The 20,821-nt window shown below is 39.9% G+C and overlaps 1 protein-coding gene across 5 annotated transcripts; it reads left to right on the top strand.

Moving 5' to 3' along the window:
- The first annotated feature begins 4,354 nt into the window (after positions 1–4,354).
- LOC103710705 (protein transport protein SEC16A homolog) lies at positions 4,355–19,789 on the top strand. 5 transcript variants are annotated; one of them, XM_039115552.3, is made up of 14 exons: positions 4,360–4,541; positions 4,673–6,610; positions 6,758–7,081; positions 12,798–12,926; positions 13,014–13,136; positions 13,302–13,469; positions 14,130–14,255; positions 14,353–14,487; positions 17,417–17,544; positions 17,615–17,726; positions 17,812–18,123; positions 18,323–18,454; positions 18,549–18,850; positions 18,973–19,789. In XM_039115552.3, exons 2-14 carry the CDS (start codon positions 4,901–4,903, stop codon positions 19,493–19,495), a joined length of 4,224 nt encoding a protein of 1,407 aa, XP_038971480.3. In that variant the 5' UTR covers positions 4,360–4,541; positions 4,673–4,900; the 3' UTR covers positions 19,496–19,789. The 5 variants fall into 5 exon arrangements, with proteins under 5 accessions (XP_008794796.4, XP_038971480.3, XP_088561815.2 ...); XM_088705689.2 differs by having other exon boundaries at positions 4,361–4,541; positions 18,335–18,454; XM_008796574.6 differs by having other exon boundaries at positions 4,355–6,610; positions 18,335–18,454.
- Positions 19,790–20,821: the final 1,032 nt, after the last annotated feature.

The following is a 20,821-nucleotide window of genomic DNA, read 5'->3' as shown; positions in this document are numbered from 1 at the left end:
ATATACGACTCTTAGTTAAGGATCACCTACCATACAATCTCAAAGCACTCTGAACATCTTTATTCATCCACGTACATATATCTTAAGGCATCTTTACTATATGACCCATAGTTTAGAATCACTTACTACACAAATCTCAAATCAATCCAAAGCTCTTAATCCATCCACATGCACAGATCTCAAAGCATCCTTGCATGCGGACAATACTTAACAATCACCCGTTGCATAGATCTCAAAGTACTCCAAACTCCTTCGTCCATCTGCCTTCATAGATCTCAAAGTATCATTAGTAAATGGCTTATAATTAAGGATCATCTAAGATGCAAATCTTAAAGCACTCGAGATCCCTTCATTTATTTGCTTGCCTAGATGTCAAAGCTTCCCTTAGCATATGTAGCCCATAAACTAAAGATCACCCACGGTAAATATCTCAAAACACTTTGAACTCCTTCATTCATCTGCTTGCAAAGATCTTTAGAGCACCCTTAGTATATATCTTATAGTTAAAGATCACCAACCGCACAGATCTTAAGGCGCGCTGAACTCTTTTATTCATCTACCTACATAGATCTCAAAGCATCCATAGTATATGACTCATAGTTAAGGATCACCCATCATATAGATCTTAAAGCACTCCGAATTCTTTGATTCATCGGTTAGAAGACATCCATAGATGTTTGAAGAGAGTGAGGGTATTTTGGTCAATTCTAATTGTAGGCTAATAGTGTTGGTTGGTTAGAGAGTTGGAGGACTGCTTTGGAATGATATGAAAACTTGGAGGATCAATTTGAAATTTTTTAAAATTTAGGGGATGTCTTGGGGACACATCCAAAGTTGAGGAGGTATCACTAAATTTTTTTCAAAATAATATAGGTTTTCTTCCTACATACCCTCCTAAATATTAGAATTTGCATGAATACCCTTTCAAAATTGATATTTGCATGTATACCATCATAAAACACTTGTTTTGTATGTATACCCTTCTTTTTCCTTATTTTTTGCATAGGTTCCATGACATCTAACGTCGTTAAAAAGTTACTGGTTTAAAATTAAAATGATGAAAATATCCTTAATGAGTAAAATGCAAAAAGAAATATTTATAAGGGTATACATGTAAATAGCAATTTTGGAGGATATTCATGTGATTTCATATAGTTAGGAGGGTATACACACAGGGAAAAATCATCAGATTTTTTGAATATATACCCTCCTAAATATTAGAATTTACATAAATACCCTCCAAAATAGATATTTACATCATGCCCTCACCAAACACTATATTTGTATGAATACCTTGGGCTTAGTGATTTAATTAACATGATTTGCCAAAATAATATTTATTTAAATTCAAAATTAATTAAAATTATAAAATTATTTTTTTACCCCTCAAGGAGGTAACAAATTAATGGGTCTCGCTGGAAACTAGTATCTCTACCTCCTTTGAGAAGTTTTTCGATCTGTCTCGATCCCTCTATTTCACTTCTCTATCCAGAATCAAAACTATTCTCTCGACTCGCTTCTCTACTATAGGCAACCCTTCTGTCTCTCTTCCGTTCGTCGGAGTTCTCACCACCGAAATTGGAGTCCCTCTCATTACTACTGAAGTTCTCCTTTTGTTCTATCCTTTTTTAATGAAGATGGTTAGGTCCTATCTTTAGCTTTATGAATTATTTTTAAAAAAAATATTGTGAGATATTTACAATATTTATCTTTTAGTGTATGAGATTTGCAATGTTTATCTTTTAGAGCTGAAAAAAATTTCGTGCACAAACTGGTGGCTGATTTAAAATTATTGTGACGAGATGGGCCCTACACACTAAATTTTTTTTTCTAAAAAATTGAAGCTCCAAAAAAAAGTAGCTTAAAGTATACAACGTAAGGGATGACCTTCTACCACATAGCTGCATAGGTTGTTAATAAGTTTGAAGGATTCTAAAAACCTTCAATGATTTTGTTTGGGAATAATTGATGTTGTTCTTCCATATATGAGCACAGCAATAACAAGAAAGCTTGATCATTGCAATATATCGTGTGAATTTAAGAGATTCTAATTTCTTTTTATATTCTAATATATGCCCTCATATATGCATCTATAACAATAAATATTACAAGCTATGTTTCAATAAAATAAGATATAGTGGTTGTTATAAATGAAGAAAAATAAAATAGAATAATTTCATGATTAGTGAAAGAACTTTTATAGCTCTTTTTGTTATCTAAATGTTGAATCAATATTTTTCTTAAGTAATATTTTACAAAAAATATTGAGGATCAAGCACTAGACTAAAGCTCTAGTGTTAAAACAAGTTAAAATAGATAAAAATAAAATTACTTTTTATATAAATCGTTCTAAATATATGAAATTGCATGAATACCCTCGCAAAGTTACTATTTATATATATACCGTTATAAATGTTTCTTTTTGCATGTCTATCTATTAAGGGTATTTCAGTCATTTTTAATTTTAAACTGCTAATTTCGTAACGACGTTATATGGTGTGGGCATATATGCAAGAAAAAAGAAAAAAAAAGATATACATACAAAATAAGTATTTTATAAGAATGCTGTACCTACAATATTAATTTGAAAAGGGTATTCATGCAAATTTTAATATTTAGAAGAATATGTAAATAAAAAAACCCAATAATATATAGTTCGGAAATATATAGTGTTACAATTGAGTTCTCCAAAACAAATTTTAATACATAGTTTTATATGCACAAATATGTATTACTTGTATATATACTCCCCCCCTTGGCTTTGTCAGCAAATCTTCTCTTATCATGTTTTAGGATAAACCTTGAAAATTGTTGTTTGTTTATAACTAGATAATATATAGCCCTTTCTTGTAATCCTTTAAAAATGCAAAACATGTACTACTGGGAGGATTTACGAAGTAAGACCCTCAAAATTTTTGATGGTTCTAGAAGCACCATATTTTTTTTTCTTTTTTTTTTTCTTTTTTATCGTGGAGTCACATCAAAAGTTATCGTGAGTTTAGTTGGATTAGAAAGCTATCAACCCCAATCAATTTGTTTTGTTGGAATTGAATTTTGCTTGGTTACTCAGTCAATGTCATATCTCTCCTCCTCTCCTACCAATCATTCTTCTTCTTAGCCCTTGCAAGTTCATCCTCCACTTCCCGTGTACAGTTTATATGACACTTGGACCTTCAAATTTTTTGGGGACTTCGATGTTTTGTCCATCCATCGGCTCTCATGTAGAGTTGGTGACTAACCAAATTTGGACATAGAAAATATTAAATTATTAAATTTCAAAAAAGTCCAGCCCAAGTCTAACTAAAAATGAATATAATTAGGTCAAAAGCCCACACGGGATGGCAGACTGAGCAAGCCGAAGTGCTGCACACGGTCGTTGCGATGGCCAGACGGCAGTGGCGCCTGTGCGCCGTGGCAAAGACAGGAGCGTGCCGGCTCCGTCAGGGACGAACGGTGTGCGGCATGTCTGCCGCGAGTCAACGAGCTAGCGCAGAGCGGAGCAGAAGGACCGCTGCGACAACAGCAACCCCATCCCTACCACCTCAGTGGGGCATCCACCCAAAGTCCACCCTTAGGGTTCCAAAGCACTGAGAAGTATTGCAAACGGGAACGACCCGGACGGGCGTCCTGGTCGCACGGGATGCGCATCCCCGGCCATTAGGATCGCGCTTCTCGGAAGGGCAGAGCGAGGAAGCCGAAGTACTGTGCACGCCGCTGATATGGCCGTCCGACAGCGACTACCGAGCGCCGCGGCAAAGATAGGAGCGTGCCGGATTTGCCGTGGTCGTAAGGTGCACGGCACGTCCGCCATGAGCCAACGGGCTTGCGCGGCGCGGAAGGCCCGTTGCGATGACTTGCCCCTACCACTGCAGCGAGGCATCCGCCCCCATGCCCACCCCAAAGGTTCTAAATTACTGAGGAGCATTGTAAACGGAGCCAGTCGGGACGTGCGTCCCGTTCAGACGAGTCGCGGTTCTGCACCGGCCTCCGATTATATCTACTCTCCTACTCTAATACGAGCCATATAAAATTTTAATTAGTCCATCCAGCATTGAAGATTTTTGAATCTAGCAAATCTATTTCTTAATACATTTATGCTTGAGAATCAAATTTGATTTTTTCCAAGTAAATTGAGGTAGATTGGTGGGTATGGGATAAAAATCACGAGCAGCGATTTTTCATCTTCAAGGTTGGAGAGTTCAATATCACTGTCCATGAAATATTTAATTTTCTGATCAAACCCCCTCTTTACTCCTTTATTTCAGTTTTAGCCCTAAGTCTATGCTCACATTTCCCATTCCATCTGTGGCGGTAAAGAAAGAGTAATAAAATATAAATAAATTAATATATAACCAAAATAGGAAAGAGCGAGCGAGAGAGAGAGAGAGAGGAAAAAAAAAAAGAAGGAAAACCCCGAGGTTACGATGGATGCTGAGATGTCGGCTGGTTCCAAAGCGAGGGTTTCGTCATCCCCTCTTCTCCCCTCCTTTCTCTGATCGATCAGCTCCTCCTCGGATCTTCAATTCCATCGTTTTTTTCTGGTAAGTACTTTATTTGTCGCTATCGAATCCTTTCCCAGTCGAATTTCCGCAAAATTTGCGTTTTTGCCCTGTCGGATTCGCCGGAATCGGAGGAAACCCTAGATCTCGTCAAAAAATCTTTAATTTTTCAGTCGGAGTTGGAGATCTGTTAGGGTTTTTGGCTGGATCTTGGTGGAATAGGGAAGGAGGTTCCTGGATTGGGCCGGTGTCAGCTAGATTCGGTAATCGCTGTGATCTCTCTTTAAGGGGTTTGGAAATGGGTAAATCAGTGGTTCGGTAAATTTTGGGGATTTCTTCAGTTCCGACCGTTGGGGAGAAGAGGAATTTTAGCTTAGGTGGTGGGTGTTTTTTGGGATCCGATGGCATCTCCTCCTCCGTTCCAGGCGGAGGACCAGACGGACGAGGATTTCTTCGACAAGCTCGCGGATGATGAGTTTACGATCGATGGATCTCAGTCCAGGGCTCCGGATATGGCGAAAGATTTGTCTAATCTCAGCCTAGGTGACGTTGGTACCTCGTTGGAGGATTCGGGAGAGGCTGGGCTTGCCTCCGAAGTGGAAGACCGGCAGGAAAACAGGACCTTGAAGTCTTCTTGGGCTGCCAAAAAGGACAGCTTGGATGCAGAAGGGAGCATGCTTTCTGATTCTTCTGATGATAAGGCAGTCCGATCGGACAGTTCTGCAGAGCCTGCTACTGAGATTGGTTCGCAAGGTTCATCGACGATGAAGAGTGGTGGATCAAAGGGGACCAGTGTGAAAGAGGTGCAGTGGAGCGCTTTCAGTGTCAGCTCACAGCAATTTGACAATGGAGGGTTTGAACCCTATTCCAACTTCTTAACTGAGAACGCTGATGGGTCTGCTAATAAGCTGAAAGCTGATGCTGACCCGAATTCTAGTTTCATAAGAAACACGGATGAAAATCTAAATACATATGTTGGTTACTCTGAACAACAAGGCACCCAATTCTATAGCTCAGGTAACGAGCAGATGGCAGATGGAAATGCTGCACAGTATTGGGAAAGCCTTTACCCAGGTTGGAAGTACGACCCAGGTACTGGGCAGTGGTATCAAGTGGATGGTTATGATACAGGCATCACTGGACAAATGGACAGCTATAATGCAGCGAGTGTAGCCCAAGAGAGCTTTGAAGAGAAAGCTGCTACTGTTGCTGATGGGCCTATTCTTGAGGGATCCAATGTTTCTTATCTGCAGCAAAGTGCTCAGTCAGTGTTGGAGACCATAGCAGAGGATAGTACATTGAGTAGTGTTTCTAACTGGAATCAAGTTTCTCAGGAGAGTACAGAATTCCCATCTAATATGGTGTTTGATCCTCAATACCCAGGATGGTATTATGACACAAACACTCAACAGTGGTATACCCTTGAGTCATATACTCAGACCACACAGATAGCATCTAGTACAGTTCAGGATGAGGTGACTCGAGTTGTGCATTCCTCAGCTGGTTTCTCAGAACAAAACCAAAGTTTATATGATGAAGTTGGCCAATCCGGCCAATACTCCGTTTGGAGCCAGGGCAGCCAAGATTTTGGAGGAGTTTGGAATTCTTCCACAAGTAACTACATGCAACAGAGTATGTGGCAGCCTGAAACAGTTTCTGATAATAAACACATTGGAGATTTCCCTGGAAATCAGCAGTTGAGGAGCTTTTACAGTTCAACAGGGCATGCAGGAAGTCAAACAGATCAACAAGCAGGTCTCAAGACCTTTGAGCCCTCTGTAGATCATAACTATGTCAGAAGTAATGGTGTGGCCAGGTCTCAGGGCTTTGTTCCTCACGAAAGCACATACCAGTTTAATCAGCCAAAGGGGGAGCAGGGCCTGCAGTCACATTTATCTAACAGTTATTATGGCAGTCAGAGCTCAATAGACTATTCTCAGCAACCATTTCAGGGTGCTAATGCGTCTTATTCTCAGTTCTCTTACACTCCTCATGAAGGGAGATCATCAGCTGGACGTCCTGCACATGCATTGGTTACCTTTGGATTTGGTGGGAAACTCATAATCATGAAAGATGCCAACTCTTTTGGCACAATTGATTATGGAAGCCAGGTGGGCTTCAAACATGTTTCACTTCAATCTAGCTAATAAGAATCATTATTAATTGTTTTAGAAACTTTCAGGTTTTGCTGTGATTTTGTAAGATCATTCAAGAGTAGCCTTTCTCCAACTAAACCTTGTTTATTTGTGCATTTTAAGGGCACTGCTGCTGGAGCAGTCTCAGTTCTAAACTTAGCAGAAGTTGCCATGGATAAAACTGATGCATTCAGCACCATTAGTGGTGGTGCCTTTGGTTACTTTCATTCTTTATGCCAACAATCCTTTCCTGGTCCGCTTGTTGGTGGGAATGCTGCAACAAAGGATATAAACAAATGGATCGATGAGAGGATTGCGAGTTGTGAATCTCCTGGCATGGTCTTCCAGAAAGGCGAACTTCTGAGATTACTTCTTTCATTACTGAAAATATCATGTCAACATTATGGAAAACTTCGATCTCCTTTTGGATCTGATCCTTCACTAGAGGTAGTCGTTCTCTTATCTTAATGCAATATTAAATTTTTAGTATATCTTATTGAAGTTAGATGATTTCGTCTTGAAATTATCTATGCATTTAGATCTTTATCCTTTCTTCCTGCTTGTGCAATTGTGTTTCACAGTTTACATATTTTCCTCTCAATCTTCTTCTTCATGTTAAAAAAAATGGTGATCTGTTGGATCATTTATGAACTTCTACAAAGTTTCCACACATTCCCTTTTTCATAAATTTTTTTCTGGATCTACTTGAGCATCTTCATTATTTTGCTGGGAATACTCATTTTTCTTCTGCGAAACGTGCACCTCCTAATGCTTGTTGAGGTAAAAGAGAGCTCTGTGCCTGATTATATTCTTGTGTAATTCCTTTTTCAAACTAAAATACAAAGTTGTGCTGGAAAATAGCCAATTCAAAAGTATCATGTTTGCATAAGAGATATAGACTCGTTCTATTCTTTTCCTTATTTGTATGCTTCTAATAACAAAGTTACAATAACCCATGCCAATGTTAGAGGCCTTATGCCCAAACCACTTTGAGGCTTAAGCCTTTACCTTTGGAGGCTAAGATGTCTTGCTGCTGCCCTTAGTCTGTCAGAAACCACATGAATGCTACAGAGAATTGCTTTCTATACTCATAGTGCTTCTAGTCAAGGTTGAAATCTGACCTTTTACCTGTTAACTCCCATCCCAATTAAGAAGAGAGTAGAAAGGCATCAGCTGTGTACCTTCTTGGGTTGCAGTTGGACTGAATTAAGAACCTTTATTATACGGGAAAAAAATAAGGCAGCGACCAACTAGATAAAACTGTAGATATGATCTTTGGAACAGAAGAGCATGGTAAACTAGTCATAGAAATGTGATAAACCATGTTGGTGAATTAGTAGATAATTAACATAAAAAAGTAGAGTAATTAGTTATTTTTTTTTGTGTGTGAGACTGTATGTGTGCGTGACTGTGAAAGAAGGGTTGGAACAATTGTGTGTTCCTAAGTCGTTTGTGTTTAGGGCCGGAAGTGGGCCGGGCCGGGTCGGACCACACCCCTACCCAAGCCCGGCCCGAAATTATTTTTCGGGCTTCGGGCCGAGCCTAGGCCCGAACAGTTTTACAAAAACTCGGCCCGAGCCCAATTGGGCCAGCCCGATTGGACTAAAGTCCGCCAGGCCGATCACGAGCCCGGCCCGAGCCCATTTGGTTCCCATAATAGCTTCCAACATGCTGTCAACCCTCTATAATAGCTTGAAAAGAAAAGACAAGCTGCATGATGTTATCTAAAAGGAAAAAAAGAAAAAATAGCTTCAAATATGACATGTAGCTTCATCTATTTATCAGGCTCCAGAACCAAAATTCCAGGTAGAGAATCATGATAACTTCCAGGTAACGCAGCATGAATAAGAACCTTGGATCCAAAAGAGAGAGAGAGAGAGAGAGAGAGAGAGCACATATTTCCAAACCCAGTTTGAGCCCAAAGCAGAGATTGCACTAAATCTTTCTCTTTTCTTCCCGATTTTTCCACTAAAGATCGCCAACAAACCAATTTAAGTCATAATTCTTGCGTCCAGACAAAGAGATCAGAGAGAAACAAAATCCAAATTCTTCCGTGAAGATTCCCAAGTTCCCATTTGAAACCTAAAATTCGAGTGCAATCGAAGAACCTAAACATAAATTTCAAGATTTAAAAATGTTTCACACCTCTTCCAGGGATCGAAAGCCCTCAGATCGTGATGGGGGTGAGGAGGGGAAGATCATTCGTACCTCAAAACCTAGCTTCGCCGACAATAGGGTGGTCGGGGCTCCTCTTCACCACTTCGCCGAGCTTGGACGGTCGACGACGACTGGCGATCGGCGACGAGCCGACAAAGAGAAGCGGAGAAACCCTAGCTCCACGCCTCCACCGCTCGTCCGCTCTGCGCCTATGCAAATCCCAACCAAAAGGAAGAAGATCATTCGTACCTCAAAACCTAGCTTCATCGACGATAGGGTGGTCGGGGCTCCTCTTCACCACTTTGCCGAGCTTGGACAGTCAACGACGACGACTGGCGACTGGCGACGAGCCGACAAGGAGAAGCGGAGAAACCCTAGCTCCACGCCTCCACCGCTCGTCCGCTCTGCACCTTTGCAAATCCCTCGGGCAACAACCAACTGGGTAGTCTGGGTTTAAGTTAAACTGCGATTTGGCAAACCCCTGTGATTCGGCAAACCGCGATTCGGGCTACTCGGGCTGGAAGTGGGCTCGGGCTGGGCCGGGCCCGGGCCGGGCCAATGAGATACCCGTGCCCGGCCCGAAATAGAAATGGGCTTAATTATTCAGCCCGAGCCCGGCCTGAAATGCATTGGGCCTAGCGCATAGCCCGGCCCGCGGGCGGCCCGACCCGATGGGCTTCGGGCCAGCCCGAGCCCACTTCCAGTCCTATTTGTGTTATATCTCTTGTGTTGCATTAATGCTTCATCAAATGATCAATAAATGGGTGAATGACCTCTAGCCCATCTAAAGAAGCATGAGAAACAGATTCTGTTTTTCTAGCTCTAGAAATGACCGTAAACATGAGAATGTGCAAGCACTCGAAACTATTCTAGAACACTTCATCCGTAATTCCTTTTAACCACTAATAAACACAAGGAGAACAAAAGTGTCAAATTACTGTATGAAACCAAGCTACTTTATCCACAAGATTTCGGGGCATCAATCTTTCTTGATACTGAATGTTCATATTTTCTGAGCCGCTAGTTCAGTCAAATTAATTTGAAGCATTTTAAAGTGCTTCATGTGGGTGTTTGCCACTCTGCTTCAATGTTTTATCCCCCCCCCCCCCCCCCCCCCTCCTCCTCCTCCTCCTCAAACAAAAACAAACAAACAAAAAAAAAAAACTGCATGTACAATGGACTCTTAAAATGCCTTGCAAGAAGCCCCTTTAACTAATTCTTTAACAGAAACAAATTCTTGATCAAGAACTTGTTCCCTAGGTGTCAAAATAACAAGTTGAAGCATGCTACTGATTGCATTGGGGGATCAAAAGGCGCTATGGTATATCAAAATAGATGATTTAAGTAGGAAGCAGTTGGTGCATGGGAATGGAAATGGAGATTGGTTTGGTTAATCATGGTAGGAAAGTCAGAAGTTCTGCCGAAGGCATGTTAAAGGAGATTATTTGAAAATGATGGAATATAGCTGTAAATTATAATTATTTGCATTAACAATCTTGAGGTCTTTGCTAGCTTGACTTGCTCGGAGTTTAGGGAAGCAGGATTTTATTTTTGAAAGCTAGAAAATGTTTAGATCTGTTAAATTTGAATATAAGCAACATTGTAGGATTGATGTTGGACAAAAATAAGGTGATTGTTAGCAGAACTATGTAGAATTTAGAGCAAAAACAGCCTTTTCAAAATGCATTAAACATTTAGAAGATCAGTTTTGGAGGTTTAAGACTGATAACTATAGATGAAAAAGGAAATTTGATTTAATAAAATGCCCATATAAGGGAATAAAGGCAAGCTTGTGTGCTTATAGATATTATATCATGGAACATCGGCATCTTGGGTTGGAGGGAAACAAAAAACAGGACCTCTTTGTGCATGCTAATAGCGTGTTTTTTTAGAAGACTGCCATTATAGGTTCAAGTTAGAAGCATTGTTGAAAAGAAAAGATATTCTTTTTATCCAGTGGAGTGCCAGTGGTATGGGTGAGTGCCACCCTTTGATTCGAGACATCCGGGCCATGATCTGTGGCGAGGTGGCATTCCAGGCTAAGCATGTTTATAGAGAGGCCAACTAGGCTGCAGACTAGGTGGCTTTATAAGTGGCCAACCACTCCGGAGATACCCTTTATCGGAAAGAGGGAGTTGCCCAGTGCGCTCTATGATAAGTTGTCTTTTGACTTTTTTGAATGTATCTGTGCTAGAATTGTATGAATCATTTATTTCAACCAAAAAAAAAAGAATATCTCTTTTTCATTTAAACAAGGTTTATGCTATCTGGAATACTTTATTGTTGGCAGGCCACCATGTTTGGATAATAACTGCAATAAATGATTTTGATGACTGGGCTTGGAGAGTGAATGAGGATTTGAGCATTATATATGAGTTCTTTTGGGAAAAAAATTGAGGAGTGCTGAAAACATGAAAAGAGTAAAAGACTTCATCAAAGGATTGAATATTTGCCTTAAGGAAACTAACAGAAATTCATGCAATAAAAGAAATGAGAGAGATTTGCAAACTTGTATAAGGGCAAAAGGAAAAGAAGAGAAAACAAAATTTTGATAATAATGAAGGCACACACAATCAAAATACAATTCAGGTGGAAGATCTTCTATTAAGGCAAGCTAATACTTTATATCAAAAATAAAGAACAAGTTTTTGATAGGGGTGTTGTTGGGGCATAAAGCAAAGTATTTTGAACAATTTCTGTAAAATCAAGCCCAGTGTGTTGAGGTCGAGAAGAGATAAGAGATACTGAGCTGTTGAACTTCAATAATGTGAAAATAACACCCATTATAGATGGTTGCAAATGAAAGGAGAAGAATTATTAGTTGTTATGTGTGGTTTTGAGCAATCAGAATCTTGAGGATGTGTTCTAATCGAGGAGTGGGAATGAGTTTTTAACATATCTTTTTTTAAGCTGCAGAGGATAACTTGTTAGAGTTTATTGACTTGTTGGGCAGGTGTCAGAGTGTAGACTCTTGCAAGTTGCTTATAGGATATATATATATATATATATATATATATATATATATATATATATATATATATATATATATACACACACATATATATATATGTGGGGATCAAGTGGACCATAGATGCAAGGATCTATTTTTAGATATGATACAGATTTACGATACTAAAACATGCAGCAAATTCGATGATTGTTCCAAATTACCGCAAACCGATGTCACATTTATATGATCAGCTTAGAAAGGAGAGGTGGAATGTCAACAAACAAACTAATAATTTGCTTAACCTTTATATTATTCTGTAATAACTCTCAAGGAACCAATTGCGCAATGAAAATTGGCAGGCTTACTCGGAAGTGCCTCTAATCCATGATTGTCATGACATATTTATGCTCAATTTAAATGTGAAAAATGAGATCTAGGGATAATTTTTGGAGCTGATGTTCAAATTTGATTTTGTGAACTTCTTTACCTAGTGTTTACATCTCTTTTGGAGCAAATTTGGTTTCTTGAGGAGTTAAGAGGAAATGGATTATGATCTTCATGTTCTACCCTGAAACTACATGCTCTTACAACAGGGGAGTCAGTGGCGTAAATCTACACCCGGGGAAAGGAAATGCCCCATCCAACCGTTGCCCAGGTTTCACCATGACTTGGTAGAACTGTGGAACATTGCTCTTAATTCATGGCCAAAGACACAAACATGTGGAAATAAAACTGTGGATGCTTAGCATGTGTAGGCTAGGTGATGAAATCTGGTTATGAGCATGAACATTGTGAAGTAAAATAATAAGATATGGTATTTGATGGGGAACAGGTTGAATCATTGGTGGAAATCCAATAGCTTGTTGTTGGCCAGTTGTTTCTATGCAATATGATCTGTGCCTGTTATAGACAAAGATATATATCAAATGAGAAACTTTTACTTTGTAAAAATGTGCTTATGGTCATTTGAGAATTGCCAAGTTATATCATCATGTTTGTACCTCTTGAGTTTTTAACAGTTTATTATTTCTGTCATTTTATTTTCCCTGTTGACAGGAAACTGATGGTCCAGAAATGGCAGTCACTAAGCTTTTCGCATCTGCTAAAAAGAATAGTGTTCAGTCAAGGGAGTATGGGTCCTTCATACATTGTATGCGAAATCTTCCTTCTGAGGGACAGATCCGGGTATTCTTAAACTTCAAATCTGTGTTGTCTGAAATGTTCTTATAAATGCTCTTTCAGATTTTTATTGGCATTTGCCACCTGTTCTAGGCAACTGCCGTTGAAGTACAAAACCTTCTTGTTTCTGGTAGAAGGAAAGAGGCCCTCCAATGTGCACAAGAAGGTCAGTTGTGGGGCCCTGCACTTGTTCTTGCAGCACAGCTTGGTGAGAAGGTTTGTCACTTTCTCAACATTTTATGCTATTTTGCTTCCATTTTATGATGGTTTTGCTGTTTATTATTATCCAATTTCTTGCCCTATGCATTTGCACTGAAATAAAATTATTGTTTTTTTTTCTTTAAAATCCTTATATCTCATTTGTGTTTGATTGAGCTGCAGTTTTATGTTGATACTGTGAAGAAAATGGCACATCAACAGTTTGTATCTGGATCACCTTTACGTACATTATGCCTACTTATTGCTGGACAACCTGCAGATGTTTTTTCTGGGGGAAGCTCCTCCAGTAGTTTGTCTGGTGCTGCAAATATATATCAACAACCTGCTGAGGTGATTTATCTTCTAAAACAGTCAGTTGCTGATTTTGCTTGTAACATAATTGTTTCTGCTACTCCTTAATTCATGCTTTTGGAATTATGTGGATATTTTGTTCTACAGAATCTTCAGCATGGTTACTTTTTGGGCAATAGCTGCTTAATTGTGTGAATCAGGGTCTGACGAACCGGCCGGTTCGGACCGGTCTGGCTTGTAACCGGTACGCCGGAGCAGTGGAAACCGGTACGGGCCAGTTCTGTGCCGGAGACGAAGAGAAGGAGAGAGAGCGTGGGGAGGAGAGGGAGGGAGGAGACCTGTGGCCGCCATCGGAGAGCCGCAGAGGGGCGGTGGAGGCCCGGGGGGGGGGGGGGGGGGGGAGGGGGGTGCGGGGCGGCGGAGCCCGTGGGGGAGCGGTGGAACCCGCGGCTTTTTAATTTGAGGATTTTAAGTGAATAGTGTGATTTTTTGATACTTTTAGTGGGGAACATATGGTATAAAATATTGTCATGGGTAACCCTTTGTTCAAGCCTGCTTTAAAGATTCAATCTGAAGATATTGATATCTTGGAGCTTGATGTTAACTTGATCTGAGATCAATCTGGCATCTCAGTTTTTGAATTTCTTTGTGATTGCTTGGCACTTTTGAGCTCATTTTGTGTTTTCTAATGAGATACAGACTCAGGCCTCTGGCATGTTGGATGACTGGGAAGAGAATTTGGCCATAATAACTGCAAATAGGACAAAGGATGATGAACTAGTAATAATTCATCTTGGTGATTGCTTGTGGAAGGAGAGAGGAGAGGTTTGTGTTTCATCCTTTTCTTTACTAATTTTTTTTCAAAACATTATATCTTCAAATGTGCTTAATATAATATAATTTACATAAATCTTTGGAATAGGTAACTGCTGCACATACCTGCTATCTGGTTGCGGAGGCAAACTTTGAGTCATATTCTGACAGTGCAAGACTCTGTCTTATTGGTGCTGACCACTGGAAATGTCCTCGAACTTATGCCTGTCCAGAAGCCATTCAGGTCCTGTTCAGTAGGATTTCAGTTTATTTAGTTCTATCTATACTTATTTTTTTGTTAGGTTTAATGGCTTCTAAGATCTATATTTAGTTGGTCTCAGTTAAATCTAGCTTGCTTCTTTTTTCTTGCTTTGGTGATTTCGACTTTTTTTTTGTGTGTGTATGTGTGCATGTCTTCTTGCTGTTTCTTGCCATGCTTACTTCCAACAAGCTTGCTAAAGTATTGCCATGGGATGAAGATCTGCTAAATTCTTCCATTCTGTTTAGTGATTGTGGCTATAATGTTACTTATTTTGGAGGTTTATGTGAATGAATATGTTGCACAGCGAAATCAAGAATTTTGCTCCCTCTCCCTTCACCATGGTTGTTCCCTCTGTGAGATGACAGAGTCTGCCCATAAGAGTAAATCACTTATGATCAGTTTTGGTCCTTTATGTACTAAAATACCCTAACTTCTTATTTACCCTATAGCAAATCTTCACCCGCCCTCTCTCTCTCTTGTTTCTTTCCTCCCATTTTTTCCTTCAACTGCCCATATTCCATTCATTCACCCACTATCACAAAAGTTCTTTCTTCATCATAATCCCTTCCGTGCTACCACCAGTCCCTCTTCCCGCCTCCCATCTCCTAGAGCATGACCCCCATTTCTTTCCTGCCATCTACAAGCTTCTGTTCTCCTCAAACTGCTTCATTCAGCATTCTTGCAAGCATCAGCAATTGCCAGTGTCCTGGATGACATCTTCTCAATGTTGGCTGGTTGGTGCCATGATACCATTGCTATCCAGTGTCCTTTACTCGTGAAGTAAGGAGTCCAGATCTCCTACTTGGTTAGCAACGGTAGCCCTAGTCATGCTACCCCGGCTAGTGCTATCCGCCAAATCACCAACATTGGCATGACTCCCTTGGTCGGAGCTTCCCATCTTCATTCCACTAGTCTTATACACTTGATACATTGCATGGTTTCTCGGCCATGGCAGGCCTTAAGAGTAATAGTTGGAGTTTTTTTTTGTGGACTCTACAACAGAAACCGAAAGTTTTTAGTTTCAGTGTGAACTGGTGAAATTGGATTTGGTTCTAGAGTAGCCAACTTTAATGTATATATAGGTTTCTTAATCTGGTTATTTTCTCTTTTTCTAATTTCTTTAAATGTTAGGGGGCATTTTCTCTGGTCTAATTCTATGTTTTGTGAACATTTTGAAGCATTTGACGCTAGACTCAAAGGTGATTTGGACAGCAAGTAAATTTTTCAATGTGGGTTTGGTTATTTGATATCTTGAATTGTAGACATTTCTAATATCATATGTTCTTTTACAAATGGTATGGTGTATACAAATGACTTTTTGAATATTTTTTTAAAGTAATTTTTGATTGCTTCATTGTGAAACTGCTAAAATAATACCGATGGCCAGCACCGCCCTCCCCCACCCCTACCCCTTTCTTTCTTCTCTCCACTACTAATTCTGAGCTGGCCACCAATAGGGGTCTTTGGACATATTGTTGTTTTCACTTGTTACTTTATGATGAATTCCAAAGGCATGGAACAAGATAATCTCTATTTTGTCGAGCTTCTCTGCTCAACTTCTCTCTCCCCTTTCCATCTTGGTCTCTCTATGTTACCTTCTTCTTCCTATCACCCTGCTCATCTTTCTTTTTTTATTATTTAGGATAGCATTTGCTGCAGTTTTCCCTTAGATTAATTGTAATTCAAATATGAAACTATATCAACCCTAAAAGGTTGCTTAACACATCCCTAGTTTCACTTGGCTGTGTTAACTGCCCCTGCAGTCACTGAACTTGAGTCACCATGGGCAGTCGTGTCCTTCAGGTAAGGGGACCATTTATATGTTTTACACGTGGAATCTACATCTTTAAACAGCAGTTTCCTGAAATGGATTCACAATATCGAGCAATTTAATGTGAGACAGATCGCTGTGCCAGTGCAAAGTGTTGATTTGAAGCCTGTAAATGGTTGTAGGCTTGTAGCCTTTTGAAGGTATTTCCCAATCTCAGCTCTACTTGTGTATAAACTTCATGCCTCTATCCAGTCCTTGTCCTCCCATGGAAAACTCAAGCTGCACTCAGATATTTTGAGTCTAAGACATGCACAAGACATACCTAATACCTTATATGAGTGTGTATGAGCAGAATTATCCCTGATTATTGCATGTAAAATACCCGAAATAAACAAATGGATTATGGGGTTCAGTAAAGAGTGTGTGGAAAATGATGATCCCTATTATGCAAGGTGGGAGGAACAACCCAAGCAAGCTATGCCTTTTGTCTAGGATGAACCCCTTGTGCATGCACAGGAATGTGCTTGTGATGAGTATATATGCAATTAGCCTTTTATAACTTGTGTTCTTATTTGTTTTGGCCAATGATTCATGCCCCAAAGATGACACAATTCCCCTTATCAAACCTTTCCCACTTCTATATTCTTCAAGTCCATTTGAATTCGGTGGGGTGTTTTTCCTAGTTGCATTAGCTTAGATAACTGGTAAAGTAGGTCTTTACCTAGACTTGGTCTTCTATGTTTCATGATAGGCGTACCTTTTGTGCAAAGTTTCTTTGGCTAGGAATATAATATTAGTTCTAAATGGTTGTCATCACATGAGGGCCACTTGTAAATTGTTCTCAAACTCTAGTGGGCCATTCCAAAGCCAAGATGTCAACTCCATACAGATGGGATAAGGCTGAACATTTTATTATATATGCCAGACAATGCCAATGCAACCAACAGAACCAGAAATTCTTTTCCATCAGTTCTTCCTAGCTTGTTTCCTTTCAATTGCTGCCTGATTCTTCCCTGTTAATTTGCAGCAGCAATATTGCTGTTTCAATGTTTGCTCGGATTTCTCATCATTTTCTGGATTTCTAAATATATGCTGTGTGTTGGTTTATAAACTGATTCAGTATGTAAAATATCTCTACAGAGGACAGAGTTATATGAATATTCAAAGGTGCTTGGAAACTCACAGTTTATCCTGCTACCTTTTCAACCATACAAATTAATCTATGCCTACATGCTGGCTGACATGGGGAAGGTTCCCGAGTCATTGAGGTGGGTAGTAGTTTTTGTTCCCATTTCATTATTACTTATGCTTTAGCTTATATTAGCATGGTTAATTTAGGTACTGTCAAGCATCTTTAAAGTTGCTGAAAAATTCTGGTCGTACTCCTGAAGTTGAAATGTGGAAATCATTGTTATCATCCCTGGAGGAGCGGTTGAAAACCCACCAGCAGGTAGCTTGAGCAGAAAATTGTTGTCTGTAAGCATCTACAGTTGCACCATTTTCTTTCTGATGCCTCTCTCCTGTTACTTCTGCAGAGTGGATACAGCACAAACTTGGCCCCAGCAAAACTCGTAGGTAAATTGATTACCTCCCTTGATAGATCTCTTCACCGCATGATGGGTGCACCACCACCACCTCTGCCACCAATGTCACAAAGCAGTGTAAATGATAAAGAAATCTTCTCTGGGGTCCCAAAAGTAGCAAATAGTCAATCAACAATGGCAATGTCATCATTAATTCCATCAGCTTCAGTGGAGGCCATGAGTGAGTGGACAGGTGATAGTGGTAGGAAGAGTATGCACAACAGAAGTATTTCAGAGCCAAATTTTGGTAGAAGCCCTAAACAGGTGGTTCCCTCTGCTCAATTGGAGAAAAATTGTTTTTTCTTTCTCCCCAAATTCACTTCTTGCAGTAATGTTGGACTTTCACTGTCTAGGACTGTTTCTCTCTGAAATTGTTGTTTTATTTCTTTCCTAATCATGTTCAGCAATATCACAATAGATTCTTGAAAAAAATATTTCAATGCTCTTTGCTGACTTCATACAGAACTCATCAAAGGATGCAGGCTCAGATAGTCCTCAAAGCAAAGCGTCAGAATCAGGGGGATCTCGCTTTGGGCGTATTGGCTCAAATCTTCTCCAGAAAACTATGGGTTGGGTCTCAAGAACCCACCGCCAGGTACTTCTTTTGATATAATCCAGTTGTAATTCTCCCAGCTTCTTACACAACTTGAGCTTATACATGTCATGCGTCTGCTAAATCATGACTGAAGGCAAAACTGGGTGAACGAAACAAGTTCTATTATGATGAGAAACTTAAGAGATGGGTCGAGGAAGGTGTTGAGCCTCCAGCTGTGGAAGCTGCCCTACCACCACCTCCAACAGCGGCATCATTCCAGAATGGTTTGCCAGATTACAACATAAACAATGCCTTCAAAGGTAGCGAAAGTCCTGCTGCTAATGGTTGGCCAGAGGTGAAATCCTCAATCCCCACAGAACATAGTTCCGGAATCCCACCCATTCCACCCAGCCAGAACCAGTTCTCAGCTCGTGGTAGAATGGGGCTTCGATCGAGGTAGATAACTGCTCTCTCTCTCTGTCTCTGTCTGTCTCTCTATCTGTGGCTCCAAGAGTATATATATTTGGTGCAGAAGTGATGGGATGAGAACATATGAACTGTTTCTTTTTTTTTTCCAGATATGTTGATACGTTCAATAAGGGTGGTGGAACTTTGACAAACTCATTCCAGTCACCTTCAGCTCCATCTCTGAAGCCGGCAGCTGGTGCCAAATTTTTCATCCCTACCGCACCTGCAACATCTGATGAGCCAAAAACTGAAACAATAGCAGAAAGCAGCCAAGAAGCCGCCCTTCATGAAGAACCATCTACATCAGTTCTAAAAGAAGCATCATTTTCTTCGCCATCAACCATGCAGCGGTTTCCAAGCATGGACCATATTACTCCTGGAAACAAGGGTTCCGAGGCAGCATTCCGAGGTGGCAATGGCCCCTTATCACGGACGCGTGCAGCATCATGGAGCGGAACTTTTACAAACGCATCCAATTCTAACATGGCTGAAATAAAGCCGATAGATGGTGGACAGAGTGTGCCATCAATACTCACGCCCAGCAACGCTTCGCATTCCCGTTCGGGCAGCAGCTCATCTGTACGGCATAATGGTGGTTCTCTGGGCGATGACCTTCATGAGGTGGAACTCTGATGCGTGATATTTTATGCCATGTTTGCAGTGGTCAAAACGCTACTACCCTCCCAAAAAACAGAGTGGGTAGGGTTCTACGGAATTATCTTGAGAATTATACTGCTTGATGAAATGCTCCACCCAAAATGTTTCTGTACTACAGTCCAGATTTTGGATACCTGGCATATGTATTCCTAATGTGAAACTGGTGTCCTTTTACATGAAAACATGTGGATGCCGTTGTACAGATAATTTGTTGATTTATTGAAGATAGAAATCCCATATTGTTCTTAAGAAGGGGCATACAAAAAGAAATCTTAAGAGCAAACTCTTGAGGAGGATACTTCCAATTCCATATTCTTGAAGGAAAGCAGCACAATAAGTAGCCACATACCATTATGATTTTTGTTTTGTGTTTTCAGGATCCATGGTTATACGGTAGTGCAGCCATAAAGGCGAAAAGTAGTGAGGCATTTTAAATTATTAGGATGCTGATGATAGCCATAAGAGTATAACTTTTTGATGGTTGAGAATTTTTTCTTGTGAAGTAAATTACTATTTACTGAGTACTCATTTGGTTTGTGACAATAATTTTCTCTAAAATAGTTTATATTTGGTTAATATTTATTGTTTATAAAAAAAATTGTGTAAAATATTTATTATATTTTTAATAAAAATATATTTTTGTTCACAAATTTTGACGGTTCGAGGGCAGTTTTGAAAAAAAAAAGTATCAATTTTTAATTGGTAAGAAAGTAGCTTTTTCATCTTTCTCATAGTTTTTTTTTTTTTATGAAACATGAAAATTTTATTTTTATGAAAATACTATTTTTTTATCTCTTGTATGAAACTCCAAACTAGAGACTTTCTTCATTTTTTTTGTTGACCATACTTTTTTTCCTTCGTTTCGTACGATTCAAACAAACCAAACGAGCCCTAAGTTTTCTTTGTCGGTTTCAAGGGGCTGATTTTTTTGCCCTATTTTGTGATAGAGCCTGTTGATTTGGTATTGCTTTTATTTTTGTTTCCTCCAATTTGTTCCAATTGCATGGACTTGATGCTAATTAACCAACGATTCTGACCCTACTTGATGGGGGAGTTGGCATATAATAGCAAACAATGAATTGGAGGGAATGCATTTCGAACCTTTCACCTAGTAAATAGTAGCCATACTGATCTAGCCAATTAAGGAGGTGGGAGATCCTGAAAGAGGGGAATGTAGAGAGGGGGTGTTGGGAGATGCACGGGGAATGGGGAAAAGGGTAGGAGAGTTGGCATTCCATACTAGACTGGATATGATTTGAGAGCACTTTGAGAAACGGCAGTCTTCCAAGAAGGACGAGCCTG

This window comes from Phoenix dactylifera, chromosome 10 (assembly GCF_051530095.1).
Source record: "Phoenix dactylifera cultivar Ajwa chromosome 10, Ajwa_hap1_PhDact_Kaust_v1.1, whole genome shotgun sequence".
NCBI lineage: Eukaryota > Viridiplantae > Streptophyta > Magnoliopsida > Arecales > Arecaceae > Phoenix > Phoenix dactylifera.
The sequence above is the reverse complement of the archived record's forward strand: the minus strand, read 5'-3'. Positions and strand labels throughout refer to the sequence as shown.

Bases quoted from the DNA above. Each gene is read 5' to 3' on its own strand.
- LOC103710705 (XM_088705686.2), top strand. From the start codon at position 4,901: ATGGCATCTCCTCCTCCGTTCCAGGCGGAGGACCAGACGGACGAGGAT. The intron at 18,124-18,322 runs GTGGTTCCCTCT...GACTTCATACAG, and splicing joins TTGGTAGAAGCCCTAAACAG to AACTCATCAAAGGATGCAGG. The intron at 18,455-18,548 runs GTACTTCTTTTG...TCATGACTGAAG, and splicing joins TCTCAAGAACCCACCGCCAG to GCAAAACTGGGTGAACGAAA.